The sequence below is a fragment of the Onychomys torridus genome, chromosome 10 (genome assembly GCF_903995425.1).
Source record: "Onychomys torridus chromosome 10, mOncTor1.1, whole genome shotgun sequence".
Classification (NCBI taxonomy): Eukaryota; Metazoa; Chordata; class Mammalia; order Rodentia; family Cricetidae; genus Onychomys; species Onychomys torridus.
The window spans coordinates 84,402,185-84,422,438 of NC_050452.1; the positions used below are offsets into that span (position 1 = coordinate 84,402,185).

The 20,254-nt window shown below is 41.3% G+C and overlaps 1 protein-coding gene across 4 annotated transcripts in view; it reads right to left on the minus strand.

Moving 5' to 3' along the window:
• Uso1 (USO1 vesicle transport factor) overlaps positions 1–20,254 on the minus strand; it is a 72,042-nt gene that overhangs the window by 32,899 nt on the left and 18,889 nt on the right. For 2 of the 4 annotated variants that reach the window (XM_036201059.1, XM_036201061.1), the window contains exons 5-10: positions 18,156–18,167; positions 11,262–11,362; positions 10,776–10,878; positions 10,593–10,648; positions 5,592–5,712; positions 1,070–1,248 (exon numbers count right to left, since the gene is read on the minus strand). In XM_036201059.1, the coding sequence (XP_036056952.1) occupies positions 1,070–1,248; positions 5,592–5,712; positions 10,593–10,648; positions 10,776–10,878; positions 11,262–11,362; positions 18,156–18,167 (572 nt within the window). The remainder of the gene's footprint in view (positions 1–1,069; positions 1,249–5,591; positions 5,713–10,592; positions 10,649–10,775; positions 10,879–11,261; positions 11,363–18,155; positions 18,168–20,254) is intronic. The other 2 variants (XM_036201060.1, XM_036201062.1) reach the window with 1 other exon arrangement.

The window sequence follows — 20,254 nt, forward strand, 5'->3', positions numbered from 1 at the left end:
GGTCACTGCAGCAGCTCCATTCACTGCAGCTCAGTCAGGGAACCAATGTGAATGTCCAACAACAGGGGAATGAATAACAGTATGGGATACAGACAAAAGTGATTTTTTCACCAGAAGTATGAAGTTATGGGAAACAAGAGACAGTTCAGTGGCTAAGAGCTCCCACTGCTCTTGCAGAGGACACAAGTTGGTTCTCAGCCCCTGAATCTGTGGTGACTCACAATTCCCAGTAACTCCATTTCTAGGTCTCTAACACTCTACTTTGGCATTCATGGGTACCCATTCATAAGTGGCATCATTCACTCAGACACACAGATGTAAATGAAAATAAATAATCCTTAAAAAAATAGGCCAGTCACAGAAAAGACAAATGTCATACATTTCTTGTCATTTGTGGTTTTTAGATTTTTACATGAACACTATCTACAGAACTGAGGAAAATAACAAGAGGGGAGAGGGTAAGAGGAAGAGAGGAGGGAGCACAGGGCAAGCATGTGACCAGTATGTAATATATACTTCCATGGAAATGTCTTTATAGAAGTCAGTGGGAAAGGCTCCTGAAACCTGAGTAAATAAAATTACCCTACACAGGGCTCACATGGAAGAAAAAGACTGTATCCCTTAGGCTGGCTTCTGACCTCCATACACAAGACATAATAACAAGCTCAATCAAGCATAGTACACTACTAATAAACTAATGAAAATGTTCTTTTTTCTTTTTAAGATTTATTTATTATGTATAGTGTCCTGCCTGCACACCAGAAGAGGGCACCAGATCTCATTATAGGTGGTTGTGAGTCACCATATGGTTGCTGGGAATTGAACTCATGACCTCTGGAAGAGTAGATGATGCTCTTAACCTCTGAGCCATCTCTCCAGCCCTGAAAATGTTCTTGTATAGCACATTACTATATACAATGAGTATATTATTTTTTAAATTAAAAAACTGTTTTTACATCTCCCCTAAAACCAACTGAGAATCCTGGATTTAGCCAATGGAAGCAACTTCCTTTTCACTGAAAGGATCCCTGACAGAATTCTACCACAGTGATGGCCAAGGACCACATACCTGTAGCATTAAATGTAGATTGGTCACTTTCTGTGCTGACCAACCAGAATTTTCATCTCCAACTTCAAACCAAGGTTTCATACGTTGAATATATGAGCCTTCTTTAAAGAAGTTTTGATTGGAATTGTTGTTTTTTAACAAGTTTTGAAGCAAAATCAAACAATCTTCTACCACTATACCTGAAGAAAGAAGGTAAAATGGCGGCATTAAGGCTGATGACATTCAAAAGAACTCAACCCAATGTTCTCAAGTGTGCATCTCCACGGTCAGTACGAGAGAGCAGGCAGCCTGTTCTGACCCTGCCTTCCGCCTGCCTCTGTCTGTGTGCTCTCTCTCAGCCCACAGTGTCTTCTATAGAAAGCCAACTTTCATATTCCCACACAAGCTTAAATACCAAGTTCTCAGTACTGATGAGCAAGAAGACTAAGACTGTCATACACAGCCTTCTAGAAGCTTCTTCCTTCCACTACATTATAATCCACCAACATAGGAGCTTTCAATGTCCTATGTACCACTGCATTCCTGGCAGAGACAAGAAGACAAAGACTTAAGATACATACAAAATAGCACACTATTAAACATTGATTAACTGACTCCATCACACCTTACCCATGTGACACTTGTCCCTGCCTCCTCTTCAGAATCCCTCCCCCTCTGGGTTTCTCAATCTGGCCACTCCTCAGGCTATTTTCCATGGTTCCTGTTCTCCACTAGTTCATCCTTCTCCTACTTCTTTGCTTATGAATATCACTGTCCTGTGCAGTTTCATCTACACTACCGCTTCTGTTAGTATCTCAGTGAAAACCTTCCCACTGACCTCTACAAGTGCTAGACAACCAAGGTTCCTGCTTTCTCTGTGCAGTACAATGTGCAAGGCGCTCACTGCTCTAGGCCCCTTAGTGTGTGTACACACACACACACACACACACACACACACACACACACACACACCCCTGTGGTCCTACTAAATGTATGTTCAGTGGGGTAAATGCACTTGCTGATAAGCCTGTGACCTGAGTTCAATCTCCAGGACTCGCATGGTGGAAGGAGACACAACTCCTGCAAGTGATCTGACCCCCACACATATGCTGGCACACACCACACTGAATATGTCAATGTGAAAAGGTCTAAACAGCTGCTTAGAGTGGGCTTATAGTTACAGAGAAACAGGAGAATAAGCAGCTTCCACCTGCTCTCCGCTCCTTAGTTCCCCTCCTTGTCATCATGCACTGGTGTGGTGCACCTGTTACAAGGATACTCAAACACCAGCACATATTGCTGATGATCACAGTTCCCTCTTCACACTGCAAAACTGAGTCTTGACAAAGGTACAAGCTGAGAATTTACCATTACAGTACCAAACAGAATAGTCTCATCACTGAAACTACCCTATTATCCCCTTTCCCTTATCCAAATCCCAGACAATTGCCTCTACAGTCTCTCCCAGAAAGCTACTAAACTGGAATCACTCAGCAGCATGGACTTACGATTCCCTGACACCTTTCTGTGGCTTGACAACTCCTTTCATTGCTGAGTAAGATCCAATTTTATGAACCCATTAGCATTTATCCATTCACCTACTCAAGGACATCCTGGTGGCTTCCAAGTTTGTTTGTTTTTTAAGCTGAGGATTGAACCCAGGGCCTTGCACTTGCTAGGCAAGTGCTCTACCACTGAGCTAAATCCCCAACCCTGATGTTCGTTTTTTTGAGATAGGGTTTCTCTGTGTAGCTTTGGAGTCTTTCCTGGAACTCACTGTAGACCAGACTGGCCTCAAACTCACAGAGATCCACCTGCCTCTGCCTCCTGAGTGCTGGGATTAAAGGCGTGCGCCACCACCATCCGGCTTTGCTTCCAAGTTTTAGCAATGGGAATAAAGCTTCTATGAACATTCAAGTGTAGGGGTTTTGTTTTGTTTTGTTTTTTTTGTGGATATAAGTTTTAATGTAATCTAGGTAAATATGAAGCAGCATTACTATTAGATCACACAGCAAGATTGTGGTTAGCATTGTAAGAAACTGCCAGTGTCTTCCACACTGGCTGCACCCCTTTGCATTCCTATCAGCAATGAGTTTCTATTTTTCCATATGCTCAGCAGCATCTAATAGTTAGAATCTGGAGTTCTCAGCACTGCAATGGCATGTAGTCACAGCTCATCATTTCTATTGCAAGTGCCTAATGACGTGATGCCGAGCAATTCTTTGTATGTTATTGCAAACCTTAGTCTCTTCTTTAATGAGTCTGTTCGGATCTTTTCACTAGTCTAACATCTGCTTTTCTTTTCACTATTAAGTTTTCAAGTCCTTTTCCAGATACAAGTTTTACTAATAGTTTCTCCCAGTCCATGCCTTGTTACTGAATTTGCTTAATAGTGCCTTTGTAGAACACGACTTTCCTATTTTGTTTTGTTTTGTTTTATGGTTTTTTTGAGATAGGGCTTCTCTGTGTACAGTCCTGGCTGCCCTGGATCTCGCTCTGTGAGACTTCGAACTCAGAGATCTGCCTACCTCTGCCTCCCAAGTGCTGGGATTAAAGGTGTGCGCCACTGCGACCAACTTACAACTTTTCAATTTTAATGAAGTCCCATTCATCAGTTTTCTCCTCTTCAGGATCATGCTTTTCATACAGGTACATGTATCTACGGGTCTGCTTTGTTTTACCATGCTGTTTGCATTGGGTATTTGCACCCATCACCGTGCCCAGCTCAATTAAAATATTTAAACTCAAAGGAAAGCAAATCTGGCTCTAGAATGTTCAATTTTGCTATTTTAAGGCTTCCCTGAGACTTCAAGTCTTCAACCAAATTACTTTCTCCCTTTTTAGAGATTTATATTCTAACCTATCTTCAGAACACACAGCTATAATCCCAGCACCTGGAGACCAAGGCAAAATTACCACAAATTGAAGGGCAGCTTGAGCTAATGAGAAAGATACTGTTCAGAAATGTTTGAGATCAAGCTTGTTCCTGCCTTAAGTTCCTCCAAACTGTAAAGAACAAGCTGTGACTTGCCCAGAAAGACTTCATTTTAACGCAGCCGTTGACTCCATTTCAAGGCTGGAAGGGGCCTCTGTACCCAGGAGGACAGGTGAACAACAAACAGCCTCTTTCTAACTCCACCCATGAGGCACAGATGTGCTCCTGGGAGTAGGAAGGACCCCATCCATTTACTGGGGGGAACTGAGATGTGTAGAGCACATGGGCATATTAAGATCTTATCAGGAAAACAGAATCCAAGAATTTGTCAGGCTCAGTGGGTACAAGTGCTTGCCATGCCTGGAGTCTGTGTTGATCCTTGATCCCACCTAAAGCTGCAAGATGAGAAACTACCCCACAGAGTGGTCCTCTAACCTTCACACACAGATGCAGCCCTCCTCCATCACTACCAACTGTGCCACACAATTTTTTAAAAAGATTTATTTATTTATTATGTATATAGTGCTCTGCCTGCATGTTCTGCCTGCAGGCCAGAAGAGGGCACCAGGTCTCATTGTAGACAGTTGTGAGCCACCATGTGATTGCTGGAAATTGAACTCAGGACCTCTGGGAAAGCAGCCAGTGCTCTTAACCTCTGAGCCATCTCTCCAGCACCATCCAACCCAAATTTTTTAAAGAAAGAACTCATCAGCACAAAAACCAAAGAAAGGGCATAAGTCCCCCATTTGGTTCCCCATAAAGCAGAGGACACTCAGCACTGGGACAGTGGTGACCCCACTCATTTGTCACCTGACCACCAGTATGTGCCTCAAGAATGAACAGAGAACTCCCGACTGTCCCAGGGCCTTCAAGTCTACTTGGTCCCTGCTGTTGACAGAGTCTACTTTCACACTGTCCCTTGTTTGTCCTGCTGTCTGAAACTGCTGTCCTTCATCTGTCCTTTTGTCCCTCTACAACCAATCCTTCCACCCTGCTCCTGCATTTCGACTCTAAAGTCAAGACCGGCAGCTGCAACTGCTCCAGTTTTTTGAGAAGCAGAGTTTGGTTCATTATCAGTCATACAGGCTCCATGTTCTAGCCGCTTCCCCAGCTTCTGAAGCCTCCTAACTCTGCTGGAGCCCTTAGCTCTGTGTAGTCCGCACCTACACATATACTTAATGAGCTATACTTCCTGAGTGATGTATAATGTATGACCTGTGAGTTAGTCTTAGGATGTCTATAAAGAACCTGTGTTGGCAAAGTGGGAGCGTCTGCAAGTTGCTGCTTCTGAAACTACAATGTCTTGGGGGTTGGTTGTTATTCAATAAATTCTAACACTGCAGAAGCCGTGAGTGTGCGTGCTCACCTATGTTTTTCACATGGTGCACTCACAATGCAGACAGACTCTGGTCTTTCTTCCCTACCTAGCTTAAATGTTCACAGAGCTTCATTTCTTCTAAGAGATAATCTGCTAAGGACTCCTGTCTCACCGACTTTAAAGGCTCGTGCCCTGGAAAAGGCTGAAATCATGTCTATGTACTGCTGTAAAACCAGTGACTACTCCAAGGTGAGTGAATACAAAGCCCTCTTCACACAGCCTCTTCTTACCTCCGTCACTGTTCCCCTCCTCTGTAATAATGTCCAGCAGCCTCTCAAAAGCATTTTCAAAAGCGACAATTTTCTGGATTGCTCCATTGCTCCTTGTTAGTGCCTGCAGCAGTAAAACACCCTGATGGAGAAGAGAGATGGCATTCAGTTGAGGACCAACTTTAATGGACACCTAAAAATTTCTCTAAAATCACAGAACCCTATACTAAAGAGGATTTTACAAGTCCAACTACGTCACTCTCTACAAAAGGACATAGAGGGCAGAGACAGTTCAACAATTTGCTTTTCTGAAGGTCACAGATCATAGAGGAATGGGGAGTTGGTAAGAGTTCACATCTAACAGGCATCTTTTACTGTATATGATAAAAACACAATTACTTCATATTCATCCATCACCATGCAGTTTCCAGAAGCGGAGAGTGATCATCCCCAGACCTACTCTTTTTAAAATAATAGTAGTAGTAGTAGTAGTAGTAATAGTAGTAGTAGTAGTAATAGTAACAATAATAATAATAATAATAATAGGGGTTGGGGATTTAGTTCAGCAGCAGAGCACTTGCCTGGCAAGCGCAAGGCCCTGGGTTCGATCCTCAGCTCCAAAAAAAAAAAAAAAAAAAAAAGAGAAGAAATCAAATACCACCACATTCTAAAAGTATTTCTACAGAGTTCAGGAATTCTTGCAAATACCTGGCCCCAAATTCTCACAATTTGATTTTAAATTGACAGGAGAAGAAATGGAAAGTCATGCCTCATGAATAGAATGCCCTGCACAAAGTTTACAGACGGTTACTTGAGGTCTGGCTCTTCCTCCCACAGTCCTTTGTGCTCATCCTTTCTGACTTGGGGTGGAAAGAACGGCCGTCCTGCTACCAACGAAGTGGTAATCCAGGAATGCACCACCAACATTCACAAGCACAGCCGTGGTGCCGGCTTCCAGAAGCATGCCCTCAGGCACTCAAAGAAATCCAGAATTTGTCATGGAGGAGATGGGCTCCAGGTGTGCACATGGGGACTCTAGATGTGTGCATTGATAGGGGCTCAACAAAGCTGTCTGGGCCAAGGGAATAAGGGATATTCCATTGTGTATCATGGTAACTTATGACCCTGTTAATACATTTCAAAATCTCCAATCAATGTGGATAAGACCTATTTGCTGAATGTCAAAGTTATAGAACTGACAAAGGAAAGTTTAAGTCTTCGCCCTTTTAATTTTGCAGCTTACTAAGCTGTGTAAGTTTATATACTTTGTCACATTAAAAAATTACGTTACTGTTTATTACTCATTTCTTTTTATGTGTATGGGTGTTCTGCCTGCATGTGAGCCTGTACACTACTTGCATGCCCAGTGCCTATGGAGGCCATAAGAAGGCACGGGACCCCTTGGAACTGGAATGACAGACAGTTATGAGCTGGCATGTGGGCTGGGAATTGAACCCAGGTCCTCTGAAGAGCGGCCAGTATTGTGAACTGATGAGCCATCTCTCTGGCCTTATTATCCGTTTTTTCTTTCAGTGTTACAAAGCAGGTACCTATGAGTCCCTAGGTGGCCACATTGTGAGAGAGACAAAAATACATCACGGGGAAAACACAGCTACTACCTCAGAGGAAGAGGGTGAGCACATGGACCTCAAGCAAACAGGTTATCTGAGTCCCACAACGGCAGATGAATGGCTGGCTGTTATCAACGGGCAGCTAAGCTTCTGCACAAATTTAAGAATAGCCACATCTCACTGGGCTCATGCCACACTTTCCCCTGACTTTCAAATTTCAACGCTAACATGAAAAGTAACAAAAAGAATTTAGATGTCAAATTCCCCTGCTAACTTAATGCTGCCAACTTGAACTTAGCCGCACAATGAAGACAGACGGTGTGCACAGACTCAGGTACCCGAGTCTGATAAAGTGGGCAGGAACTCGATGCCCTCTCGCTAGCTGTGTAACTGTAAGTAAACACACAAATCCCGTGTCTCAGAACACTTATGTGCACAACAGCATACTATCCTGAATCCTCTGGCACACTGTGTTGTTAAATACCAAGAAGAGTCTCACTATGTAGCTGTGGCTTCCTTGGAACTAACTCTCTATACTCATTCGACTGGCCTCAAACTCACAGAGATCCTCCTGCCTTTGTCTCCAAAGTGCCTGGGGCTAAAAACATGTTCTACCACACCCAGATGTCACTGAATTTTAAAGACTGAAGGTAGGAAAACAGGATCTACAGAATTTATCATTTTTAAATCTCATATTTATTATAGTAGATTATTTCCCTCTTATGCTGAATAGGTTAATTGAAACAAGAAAATACAGGTATAAAACATAAAATCAAGATGTTAGATGTTACAATAAAAAATAAAACTTAATCTCCATTCATAAAAATTAACAAAAGCCAACACAGTCATCTTATCTGTCTCAAATAAAAACCAAAGCAAAGAGTTAGGGGAAACAGACTTAAACCATGATGGGGTGGGGCCACAGAGGCACTGGGTAGAACAGATGGTGGTGGCTTCAAAGAAAATGGCCCCATAGGGAGTGGCACTATTAGGAGGTGTGGCTTTGCTGGAGGAGGTGTGGCCTTGCAGGAGGAAATGTGTCACTGTGGGGTGGGCTTTGAGGTCTCATCTATGCTAAAGTCACACTCAGTGACACAGTTGCTTCTGCTGCCTGTGGATCATGACGTAGACTCTCAGATTCTTCTCCAGCACCATGTCTGCCTACATGCCACCAGAAAGATAATGGACTAAACCTCTGAACTTGTAAGCCAGCCCTAATTAAATGTTTTCCTTTCTAAGAGTTACATGGTCATGGTGACTCTTCACAGCAATAGAAACCCTAACTAAGACAAGATCAAAGTACCTGATAAAGTTGCATGAAAATGTAATAATTTATTTTATACAAAATATATGCTCTAAGAAGGAATTAAAGAATCAAGGTAGGCATCTGTTAAAAAGCAATTTTATATATGAAAAATCAAAACAAATTCTGATGATATGAACCAAGACTGGGGGAAAGAGAATTTCATTTGATGGTTCAGCAGCCTCTTATTTAAACTGGGGGCTGAGAAGAAACCTTGAGTTTAAGATACATCGTCATATTTTATTTAATTTAAAAATGTTCTTTTGAGGGGCTGGAGAGATGGCTCAGAGGTTAAGAGTACTGACTGCTATTCCAGAGGTCCTGAGTTCAATTCCCAGCAATCACATGGTGGTTCACAACCATCGGTAATGAGATCTCTTCTGTATACATAAAAAATAAATAAATCTTAAAAAAAAAATGTACTTATGTGAATATGTATGTATGTGCCTGTTTGTCTGTATATGCACCACATCATACAAGTGCCTGTGGAGGCCAGAAGACAGCATCTAACTCACCGGAAACAGAGTTATAGGTATATGAGCCTACTATTGATGTGGGGCCTGAGAACCAAACCCTGGTCCTCTTAATTGTGGAGTCATATCTCTGGCCGGTATAGTCATATTTTAATTATGGAAAAACATCCCAAATTATTCCAACTGGGTGGATGTTCATTTAATAAGACAGTTCTAAAAAAAATAAAGAACATGTAAATCAGATACAGGGACGTATGTCTGTAATGCTAGCATGCAGGAAGCAGGCTCAAATTTTAAGCCCAGCCTGGGCTACAGATTGAGATTCTGTCTTAAGACAAACAAACAAATAAAAAACTGTAAAACTATTAAATACTGAAGAATAAAGCTTGATTTCTTGTAAGGTACATTGTTATAGCATTTTACTTCCTATAATACTGCCTTGCCATACATACTACAAAATTTGTATTTTTATTTTATATGTGTGAGCGCTTGTCTGACTCTATGTGTGTGTACCATGTACATGAATGGTACCTGCAGAGGTGCTGAATGCCCTGGAACTGGTTACAGACGCATGTGAGCTGCCATCTAGTGCTAGAAACTGAACCTGAATGCTATCCCAAAGCAGCAAGTGCTCGTAACTGCTGAGCCATCTCCAACCTCACTACAACAAAATTTTAAATGTTAAGTTTAAAGTATATTTATCTCACATTCCACATGGACACATGTCAAGGGTTTGGCTTAGTCCTATTTTTACTTTGTATGAAGCTGTTACAAAGTTCAAAATCACACAAAAATATCAAAGGACACAGCAGAGTGGAAAGGACTACACAACAGCCACACTCCAGAGTTAGAGGTTAGCAATGAAAATCCTCTGGACACACATCCAGTGAGATAGGAACGAGGAAGCCAAGTACAACACCATTTGATATCTCAGAAGGGTTCCTCTGCTCTGTGGGAGGAAAGCATTTCTGAGGTGAAGTTCTATGTCAGCACTCCAGAAGACCACAGAAGAAAGCGTAACATACGCAAGCAGTAAATCTGAACAGCAAAATGGTTTGTATAACTCTGAATACTCGCCAGGCAGAAGACACAACAAACAAACAAACAAACAAACAAACAAACAAAACAATGTAAGTTTAAAAGGTCTAAATGACTGGCCATTACCCCAATTTTCCAAAACTAACTTTTCTTAAGTCATAAGGGGAAAAAAAAAGATTTTATTTGCAAAGTGAGATGTTGTGTGATGTTCTGTATGTCAAATGTATTGCTCTGATTGGTTAATAAATAAAACACTGATTGGACAGTAGCCAGGCAGGAAGGATAGGTGGGACAAGGAGAGAGGAGAATTCTGGGAAGTGGAAGGCTGAGTCAGAGAGACGCTGCCAGCCATCGCCATGACAAGATGTTAAGATACCGGTAAGCCACGAGCCATGTGGCAACTTATAGACTAATAGAAATGGGTTGATTTAAGATATAAGAACTAGATAACAAGAAGCCTGCTGCAGCCATACAGTTTGTAAGTAATATAAGTTTCTGTGTGTTTACTTGGTTGGGTCTGAGCAGCTGTGGGCCTGGCGGGTGAGAGAGATTTGTCCTGACCCTGAGCCAGCCAGGAAAACTCTAACTACAGTGAGAAAAAAGCATCATATGCTCCCCTCCCCCAAACTGAACTTACATCATTACGTATAATTTCTCTGGAATCTGCCAGTAAGTCCATTAGTCTTGAAACACCTAGAACACACAACCATGAGAAAAATACAAGCAGACTAAAAAAGCAACTAGCGATTTGATTTAAATTCTAAGTTATTACAGCCCCACTTCGGTCACTTTCCCTCAAGATTGCACAGAAGTCACTCACCCATGGGACTGACTAGGACAATCTGTTGCACTGGAGGCCCCAGCTGTTTTAAAAGAGAAGTCAGCAGCCTCACGCCGGGCCAGCGGACATGGAAATCAAACTCCTGCGATGGGAGAATTTCAATGGTTTAACAACTTCAATTCCTATTTTCAAGGAAAATATTTTCAGCTAATAGTTCAATGAGAAACTACAACAAGTGAAAAATAGAAAGTCAGTGAATTTTAAAAATGAATTTTAAGAAATAAAAAGCAATGAGTTAATGTTAAATGATAATACTTTGTAAAACTAGGAATAAGATGCATATATTATTTTAATAGATTACATGTTTCCTAAAGCATGAGTGTGGATCTCTCACATGCATTCAGAAAGCATGACACAACAAATTCTCCTCCTTTTAAAGTGTGTACATATTACTTCTTCAGTAACACCCACAAGGCAACACAAGCAGCTTATTAACATGACAGAATGTCAAGGTTCTCTATTTACCTCCAACAAAGATAACAGGAGAGTGACATTTTCTGGCTGCTTAATGAAAATTTCTGTAAACTGGCTTCCCAAATCCTCACTCGGTCTTGTAGAATTTTCTTCTGTAAGATTCAAAGAACAAAGTACTTCAACATGCTGCTATGTGAAAGTATCCTTTCTCTGAAGAGTTAAACAGAAATGGCAATTTTTCTGGAATGTAAGTAATTCAACAGTATGGCTGCTATCTTTGTCAACTCACTTCCTATTTCCTCAAAGACATCAGGTTAGACTTTAATTGGGATGGACCAGTTAGGGTGACAGAAATATTCCATCTGCCTCCCGAGTGCTGGGATTAAAGGCGTGCACCACCACTGCCTGGTTAAGACTATACAAGTTCTATGAGCAAATTTTATTTTACATAAATTATACCTCCAAATCAGTACATCTCAAAACAGTATTCATTGCTAATTTTTACTTGTTCGTGTAATTTAATTATAAGTTAAACCAATCATCTTCAGATCATCCAGTACTGTTTTCATAAAGAACATAGAAAAGTATTTGGCAATAAAAGCAGAATTTAACACAGAATTTCTTTACAGTATTTAGTAAAATTTTATAGACCTGTAATCCCAGCACTCGTGAGGCTGAGGCAGGATGGTGGCCTTGAGTTTGCCACAGCAACCGAATGCAACTAGAACAAAAGTAAGTGCCAGGAGCTGGGCATCGTAATCCACCCAAGCATGTGCTTTCCCGCCTCGGGCTGGTTTGCTAGAGAACCGGGGGCTTTGTCCAATTCCTAATGAGCCCTTCCTTCTGTGGGAGTCTGAAAGACCCAAATGCTGAAAGAAACGCAGACAACACAGGCTGTGTGGTCTCAGAGGGGGACAGTCTGTGACAGTGTGGACTAAGAAGCTACAGGGGCCAAGAGGTGCTCAGCAGTTCGGAGCACTTGTTGCTGGTGCAGAGGGCCTGGATTCGGTTCCCAGCACCCACCGATCCCAAGTTCTAGAGGATCCAACGTCCTCTTCTCAGCTCTGTGAGCATCAGGCATACAATCATGCAGGCGAAACATTCATTCAGATAGACTGTGTAGTGATCCGCTGGGGCTCAAGAATCGGCTATGATTATCAAGAGATCAGAACCACTGTGCTTCCTGGGGCGATGGGATGTTGGTCTGCTGGGGCTGACAAGAGATCAGCTTCCCAGAGGTGAAAGAATCTCTGCTTCACTGAGAGAACAGGAACGCATTTCCTTGGGGTCAGTACTCAGAAGCTGTGGTCCAGGGGGCCAAGCCTGTGTCTCAAGCTGACAATAGAATTTCAAGGTGTAAGAGTCCTTCATGGTCCTGGTTTTGGGGGCATGGGAGATGAAAGATGGGAGTGGGGGTTGAGGGAAGGCGTCATAGAGAGCAGCTTAGGGTTGCCACTCAGCCCACTGAGGTTGGCACTGTCCCCTGAGCAGGTGGTCCAGGCTCTATTTAAAAAGCTAAGCACGAGCCAGAAACAGTAAGCAGTATTCTTCCACGGTTTCTGCTTCAACATCCCGCTCTGCCTGCCTTCAGAGACAAACTGTGACTTGGAAGTGAAAGCCAAATAAACGCTTTCCTCCTAAGTGCCTTTGACCGTGATGTTGGTTACAGCCACAGAATCATTAAAAAAAGTTGACAAACATGGATTGCGGGGCGTTTACCCACCAACCCCACAGCTCCCCAGAGTTTTCTCGAGTGTGAGCAGCAGGAAATATTAGACAGAAGGATTTATAGTGCGGAGATAAACAGAAAATACAGGATAGCCCCAAGAGGGCCTGGAACCATTTCCAACAGGCCCTGACTGTCTCTGCCCCAGGGTATTTATAGAGACGCCAAGGGGTGGAGCAAAAGACCTCCTCCCCCAGCACAGCCAAGTGCAGACCATCTCAGACACCTGCACTCAGGCCCGTGGCCCTAATCGTCCTCTGTGTGGACCTGCTGGGTAAAGCCACAGGAACCTGAAAATGGGATCCCACAATGGATCTAATCAAATTTCAGTAGTTCTGAACTAGAAGCAACTCAGTGCCCACTAAGAGAAAGGCTTTAAAGTTGCATACTGGGGCTGCAGACATGGCTCAGTGGCTTAAGAGCACTGGCTGCTCTTCCAGAGGACCGAGATTCAATTCCCAGCACCACATGTTGGCTCATAACTGTCTCTAACTCCAGTTCTAGGGGATCCTATGCCCTCTTCTGGCCTCTGTAGGTACCAGCATGCAAGTGATATACATTCAGGAATGCACACAAAACATCTATACACATAAAATAAAAATAAACACATGAATAAATGAAAAGTAAACTAGTCAAAGAAGGGAAAAAAATACCGATTTCATGGACTCATCCTAGAAAATATTTTTTGTTAATTTAAAAAGATTTATTTATCTCTTGATTTCCACGCACGAGTGTTTTGCCCGTGTGTATGCATGTGCACCATGTACATGCTTGGTGCCTTGAAGCTATCATAATGGATGGTTGTGAAGCACCGTGTGAGTGCTGGGAACCAAACCTGGGTCCTCTACAAAAGCAACAAATGTTCTTAACTCCTGAGCATCTCTCTCTCCAGCCCCTCGGTTGTTTTTTTAATGTTGAAATAGTTCTATGTAAGTAATTACAAATAATTAACTTGTACTTTGAGCCTTGGTAAGCTTTACAAACTACAGTAAAAACAGGGGGCATTGTAACAAGCATTTGCAGAAGCAAGAGTCTAGAGACAAGTGTCCAGACAGAAGAGCTCAGCCGTTTTTCACTGTGGAAATTCTGTGGGGCCTCAGAGGGGAACACTGCATGTAATGTTTATTTACCTTGGGACCTTTTTATATAAGACAACTCTTAAACCCTTGTGCCCATCGGAATGCAGGCCAAACAGAAGGGTTAATTCAGTGCTGGTACCAAACATGAGAGAATAACCCATCAAGAAATAGCTAGTATGGCCAGCCTGGGCTACAGAGGGAGTTCCAGGACAGACTCCAAAGCTACACAGAGAAACCCTGTCTCAAAAAAACAAAACAAAACAAAAAGCTAGCATCCTTGATTTATTCTGTAACTATAGCATATAAAATACTGTAGTTTATTATCGATTTGGCTCTACATTTTGAATTCAACTAGTGTTGTAGAATCTGATCTAAGACACAGTTTGAACTAGGGTTTCTGCTGCTGTGATAAACACTATGACCAAAAGTAACTTGGGGAGGGAGGGGTCATTTCAGCTTACAATTGTAGTCCACTAAGAACATAAGGCAAGCACTCAGGGCAGGACCTGAAGCAGAGGCCATGGAAGAACACTGTTAATGGCTTGCTCAGTCTGCCTTCTTTTTTTTTTTTTTTCATTTTTCTTTAAGAAATTTTCTACTCACTTCACATACCACCCATAGACCCTCCCTCCTCCTAATGTCTTCTTTTTTTAAAATAATTAATTAATTATGTTTGGTTTTTCTTTCTTTTTTTTCCCCCAGAGCTGAGGACCAAACCCAGGGTCTTGAGCTTGCTAGGCAAGCGCTGTACCACTGAGCTAAATCCCCAACCCCTATGTTTGGTTTTTCAAGACAGGGTTTCTCTGTGTAGCTTTGGTGCTTTTCCTGGAACTCACTCTGTAGCCCAGGCTGGCCTCGAACTCACAGAGATCCGCCTGCCTCTGCCTCCCGAGTGTTGGGATTAAAGGCGTGCACCACTGCTGCCTGGTTCTTTTTTTTTATTTTAATTTTTATTCTTTTTATTTCTCAATACAGAGTTTCTCTATGTAGCCTTGGCTGTCCTGAAACTTGCTCTGTAGACCAGGCTGGCCTGGAACTCACGAGACCTCTGCCTCCTGAGTGCTGGGATTAAAGGAGCGGACTACCACTGCTTAAACCCTCCAGGACCACCTGCCCATAGGTGGTTCCACTGACAATGGCTGGGCCCTCCCACATCAATCACCAACCAAGAATCATACCAATCATCTATATTCTTGTCTACAGGCCAATCTTATGGTGACATTTTTTTCAATTAAGTTCATTCTTCCTAGATATGTTTAAGTTTGTATCAACTTGACAAAACCAACCAGGACAACCATCAATCTTAAAAAGTCATAGCCCTAAGGCAGTACTTCCAAGATTTATTTTTTTTAATTTATTTTAAATATTTTATTTATTTTTGCATGCATTGGTATTTTGCCTGCATGTATGTCAGTGAGAGGGTACCAGATTCCCAGAAACTGGAGTTACAGACAGTTGTGAGCTGCCATGTAGGTGCTGGGAATGAACCCAGGTCCTCTGGAAGAGCAGCCAGTGCTCTTAACCACTGAGCCATCTCTCCAGCTCCAAGATTTATTTATTTTCACTTTATGTGCATGTGTGTTTTCCCTGCATGTTTGCCTGAGGACCATATGCATCAGTGCCTGCAGAGGTGAGAAGAGGGTGCATAAGCTCCTCTGGGACCAGAGTTCCAGAAGGTTGTGAGCCACTATCTGAAGACTGGGAAAAAGAGCCTGGGGTCCTTTGGAAGAGCAGCCAATGCTCTTAACCACAGAGCCATCTCTCCAGCCCCAGCACTTCCAAACTTTAATGGAATGCCCTCAAACTAGCTAATCAATAGTACCCAAAGCTTTCAGTGGTATAATAAAGTAAAATTGTTAAAACTATTAAGTTAATCGTATCTAAGTTATAAATCACAACTACAGCCATAAGAAACTTTATTTAACTTGTCGTGGTGGTGCACACTTAATCTCAACCTTCTGGGAGGCAGAGGCAGGTGGATCTCTATGAGTTCAAGGCCAGCCTGATCTACATAGCAAGTTGCAGGATAGCCAGAGCTATATACAAAGACCCTGTCTCAGTAAAACAAAACAAAACACAATTAGATCTATTCTACATACAGGCAAAGGCATGAGACAAACCATTCTGACACACTGGTATACTTATATCACAGTGGAGTTTATCTCTTTAATCTCAGTTTAAATATTACGTGCAACACTTCCTCTAACCTTTCAAAATAGGTGATCCCTTAATGTAAGTGGGAAAAAAAGTGATCCATTGTTAAAGCAAAGATAAACCTAAAACAGAAGAGTAAAATCAAAGACTAGTTTGTTTGGTTTTTTTTTTTTTTCTTTTTTTTTTTTTTTTTGGTTTTTCGAGACAGGGTTTCTCTGTGTAGCTTTTGCGCCTGGAACTCACTTGGTAGCCCAAGGCTGGCCTTGAACTCACAGAGATCCACCTGCCTCTGCCTCCCAAGTGCTGGGATTAAAGGCGTGCGCCACCACCACCCGGCCAAAGACTAGTTCCTAAGTCTGTGTGTGTGTGTGTGTGTGTGTGTGTGTGTGTGTGTGTGTGTGTGTGTCTGTATACTCACACACATATATATCCCACCACTTTCCAGATCTATTTATACAATTAGCTTTTAACTAAACACACAGATATGTTTGTTCTTAAAATGTACTTATAGGTGTATGCTTTCCAGAAGTGTAAACCTTTTAAAAAACACCGTGTGACCTTTCAATGGAACTCCATACCAAGTTCACAATCTATACTCTAGAGAAGAAAACTGCTGTACAGATGGAGGTTATCTATAAAGCAGAGCATGGTGGCACACGCCTGTCTATAATCTCAGCACTCAGAAGGCAGGGACAGGAGAATCACTGCAAGTTCTAAGCCAGGCTGACCTACAAAGTGAGGGACCATATTACAAGACCCTATCTCAAAAATCCAAGCCTCCCCCTGCCCCCCGAAAAAGATAAGAAAAGGAGATGTTCTAAAGTAGTCCTAACTAACAAAATGAGAACACCAAGTAATCTTTGATAACTGTGGCCCGACAGATAAGTAGGTATGCCTATTTTTAAATGCTTATCTGAATTTTCTATCAACCAGTTATGTAACCTACACAATTCTAAGTTCTAGTTAGAAAAGTAAATTGGCCACACTTTACTCATTTGAAAAACCCATGGAGTATTTAAAAACCAGAAATGACAGCGAGAGAGAAGCCACTGTTCTTCTGCAAACTGTGTCACCGTGTATGAGTGACGATGGCCAGTCTTTCGTTTCGTTATCTGAGGAAAGAGAAGGAACACGTACCTCGAAGGCTCCTCTGAGGATTAAGTAAGCTACTGATGGGAAAGGACTCCGCACTCTTTAAAGCTCCACACAAACATGACAAACAGTCACAGAAACAATAACTCCTGATCCATAACATTGCACACAAACAGCCTGACAAGAGTCAAGGCCATGCTCTGGGACTTTCTGATTTCAAGCAACAGACTCAAACGCCACAAAAGGTAGAAACAATATTTTAATAAGTTAGTTTTCTGTTAAGTATTGGCAACCGTTATTTTAAATCTACTTTAGGTAATATTTCACTCATTCTAAAAAGTATTTAGGAATATTAGTTAAACAAAATAAAAAGAAAACTTGATTATTTTATTTATGAAGAAAAAACTGCTGTTAAAAGTTACTGGAAGTCAGGCAGGTCACAAGAGAGTAAGTGTCAGTGAATTCTAGAAAGCACTGTAAAGGTCAGTAACTGGAGCACAGTTGTGCATGTGGTACTCTAAAGGGACAAAATCAATAGATGTGTATTCTCTGAACTGAGTGTTTTCCAGCTTACTCAGTCTAAGCAGATATGTATGCATACGTGTGTACACATACTCAAATATTATTTATAAACAATTTGTTTTCCTGGAAGTATATACAAAACAAATTTGAATAAATGGAACTATCTGGGGAAATTTTTGATTTATTAAAAGATCCACTAGAATTGTTTCATGGTGTGGACAGATTATTAAATATTCCCCTTTAATAGATTCAGACACACTGAAACCAATGTCAGCGTTTTAGAAGCCAGAAGAAACAGCAATTGACAGTGTCCTTTTATATTACCAGGTCTTATGTCGAAAGCATCATGCATATGAAAATGCAAACCTTTACCTTCAACATCATCTGAAAAGGTAGACAAAAATAAATAAATAAAAAGCAAGCAATAAAGAAAGTTAATCATATCTATCTGTATAAACACAGGGGCAGGTCAAGTAAGCAGCGTAGCTCTTGGAAAATGAGATTCCATAAGTCAAACAGCTGAGGACCATCTAAGACACATGGACTACACTGTATTTTTTGGACTATGAGATAGATTTATCAGTAAAGGGTTATAAAATATTCCCAAGATAAAGAACACTAGCGTTTTGGGTCATTGGAGAATTACCTCGCAATGAAGCATTAAAGAGAAGGTACTAATAACAGCTCAGGAACACATTTCTTAATGACATCTAGTTTTTAAAAATGTATTCACATAACTGAAGGAAAAGTCCCTAGAAAAATTACTCTGCTGCTGTTTCCTCAAAAGCTGTGTTTCCTATTTTATCAAAAGGCTTTGGAATGATGAATTGAAGACAAAGAGCACAAAGCAGGCACATGGCCCCTGCCTACAGTCCTGGCCCCCACAAGCTGAAGCACAAGACTGGGTGTGCAAAGCACAAGACTGCGTGTGCAAAGTCAGCCTGAGCTAGGTGGTGAGTTCATGCCTAAACCTCACAGTGAAACTGTCTCAAAAAGTGCAAGAAAGCAAAACTTAAAAACCTTAAATATACACAAGGAAAAACACCCTCCACCCAATATCTAAGAAATAAAGGGGTGCTAAGCCATTTTTTTTTTAGTAAGTGTGTTTTGTGGCTGGGCATGGTTTGGCAATCCTTTAATCCCAGCACTTGGGAGTCAGAGGCAGGAGGATCTCTGTGAGTTTGGAGTAAGTTTGGTCTACAAAGTGAGTTCCAGGACAGCTAGAACTACATAGGGAGACTCTTGCTCCAAACAACTACAAAAGGTGTGCTGCATTTAATTTTCTCATCTGAAACACAACTAGGAGACACAGATATCTTTCTCTTCCAAGAATAGTCTTGTGTATATACTTAAGTGGCTATGTGTTCAACTTCTTTTTCCATAGATAAATAAGCTGTTTACTAAATATTTTTATCCCTTGGAAATGAATAAACTTCTAACAAAGTTATTACAGAGAAATAAAATCTTAAAAAAAAGTTTCTTTCATTCTATGGGATCATGACTATTCAACATGTCATTTCAAACACTCATACTACCACTACAGTGGGGTTAACATGCACATGCTTTTCTGCTTAACTATTAATAAAATATGTGCAAGGTCAATATTTATTTACAATTTCTGTTTTGCCATAAATTGGTATGAATTAGAATTATAAAACACATGAGTATGTCTGTTCTTTCCTCTACAATAATAGAAACCCACTAAGGTCTTACAGTAATCAGCAACTGGCTATGTGGAATGTTCTTAGCAGCACTATGAAATGTTACTCACTGAATATCTTTTTACAATTTACACAACCAAGGTATAGACATTCAACCAAGCCTTTCATGAAGTAACAAAGTAAATGACAAGCTATCTTACTTAAGTATCCAAGTATGTTGAAATAAGAAGAAAAAGAATGGCATACCAAAGAAATGAGTGGATTTCAAACAGATCTGTATTTTCTCATATCAAATAGACCACACACACACACACACACACACACACACACACACACACACCTCCCTACATTTAATAAATTGTTGTTCTTTATAAATTAACAAAGTCTTAGGAAAAGAAAGGTTTAGGTATTAAGAGAGACATCCCTTAATTTGGCTTCTAACCCCCAACAGGCATAAGGGTATAACATATACAGAGATCAACCAACAACCAAAGGGGATTATTGAACTCAGTGTGGCTAGTATGTATACCGCCTAATTATAGCCCAAAGAGAGAAAAAGCTTAGGAAAGAAGGACCTGCAGGGTGGTGCCCACGCCTGGAACATCAGCAATTGGGAGGCAGAGGCAGGAGGATCGTGAGGTCACCCTGGTCTACATAGTGAATTCTAGAATAGCCAGAGCTACACAGTGAGACCCTGTCTAGACAAACAACAAAAACAACCAAAAACAAACACACAACCAAAAAAAAAAAAAAAGAAAGAAAGAAAGAGAGAAAAAAGAAAAAAAAAAGAAGAAGAAAGAGAGAGACCAG